The following is a 1,508-nucleotide window of genomic DNA, read 5'->3' on the forward strand; positions in this document are numbered from 1 at the left end:
GGCTTCTTCCTGCCCATCCGGGCCTTCGCAGAGAACCTGGGCACCATCCTGGTTTTTGCGGTGGTGGGGACGCTGTGGAACGCCTTCTTCATCGGCGGGATGATGTTCGCCGTGTGTCAGATCGAAGCAGCCCAGGTCGGCCATGTTGACCTGCTGTCTTGTCTGCTGTTCGGCTCCATCGTCTCGGCCGTGGACCCCGTGGCGGTGCTGGCCGTGTTTGAAGAAATCCACATCAACGAGCTGCTGCACATCCTGGTGTTTGGAGAGTCGCTTCTGAATGACGCTGTGACTGTGGTGAGCTGGAGGAGGGAGGATAACGTTTTCACTTAGCCTCGTAAACATTTTCAGGGAGCAGGGCTGGCCCTCACACACACACACACACCACCTCAACCACCACCAAAAAAAACATGTATGCAAGCTTCAACGCTGATGCATTGAATGTAAATTTTATAGTGCAATTTCTATAAAGGAAAACACAACAATTTAAATCAACATTAACTTTAAACTTTACATTAAAAAACATCCCATTAAAAAAATAAGAGCTTATTTAAAACAAAAAAACATGGATGAATGCAGGTCTCATAAATTACCTTTTTTAGAACACAAACAATTTATTTCACTGCTGGATTTTCTTTTTATATTTAAAAAATATAGCAGGACAAATCTTTTCTTCTTTTGGGGTCCTCCTCAGTCAAGGGCCCTTAGAATCTCCCTAACTTTCCCCCCCCATACGGTGCGCCTGTCAGGGAGTCTCAGAAATTCACAACAGATTCCTTATTTAGACCTTTTAATGTTAATGAGTCATTTATTAAACTAAGATATGAGAGGAACTTTGTTCGATTATTGTTGCAGGAAAAAATGGAAATGTGAAAAATATTTTAAGAGTAACTTTGCTTTCATCTCGGATTTTATTTTTTTTTATTTAGTTAAATCCTATTTTTTTTTCAAAGATTTTTGTGTTTTTTTAGTTGTTTTTTTTCCCAAATGTTATCTTTTCATATTTCTCTTTCAAACCTCATTCTTTTCAATTTGGGTTTTTCAAATCACACTCTCTTCACGTTAGAGGCGACCTTTCCTCTGAATGAGGGGTGAAGACGCGTTTCTATTGGTCTCCTCAGAGTTAGCTGCCACATTTTTATTTATTAGGGCCAGGCTAGAAATTTTATTTATTTATTTATTTTTTTTTGAGAATGAAGTTATAACATTACAAGAATGATGTCGTAACATTACAAGAATAAAGTCGTAAAATTCCGAAAATAGTCGTAACGTTACAAGAATAACGTCGTAACATTACGAAAATAGTTGTAATGTTACGAGAATTAAGTTGTAACATTCCGACAATAAAGTCGTAGCATTACGAAAATAGTCGTAACGTTACAAGAATAACGTCATAACATTACGAAAATAGTCGTAACGTTACGAGAATGAAGTCGTAACATTCCGAGAATGAAGTCGTAACATTCCGAGAATAAAGTCGTAACATTCCGAGAATAAAGTTGTAACATTCC

General features: G+C 38.3%; 1 protein-coding gene across 1 annotated transcript in view; it reads left to right on the forward strand.

Annotated features, from left to right (window-relative positions):
• The window catches only part of LOC107081039 (Na(+)/H(+) exchanger beta-like), a gene marked incomplete at both ends in the record, with an annotated part of 13,217 nt that continues 11,709 nt past the window's right edge, over positions 1-1,508 (forward strand). Inside the window, one exon of the mRNA XM_015369251.1 lies at positions 1-294. Within this exon, the coding sequence (XP_015224737.1) occupies positions 1-294 (294 nt within the window). The remainder of the gene's footprint in view (positions 295-1,508) is intronic.

The sequence above is a fragment of the Cyprinodon variegatus genome, unplaced genomic scaffold, assembly GCF_000732505.1.
Source record: "Cyprinodon variegatus isolate N-32 unplaced genomic scaffold, C_variegatus-1.0 Scaffold2740, whole genome shotgun sequence".
Taxonomy (NCBI): Eukaryota; Metazoa; Chordata; class Actinopteri; order Cyprinodontiformes; family Cyprinodontidae; genus Cyprinodon; species Cyprinodon variegatus.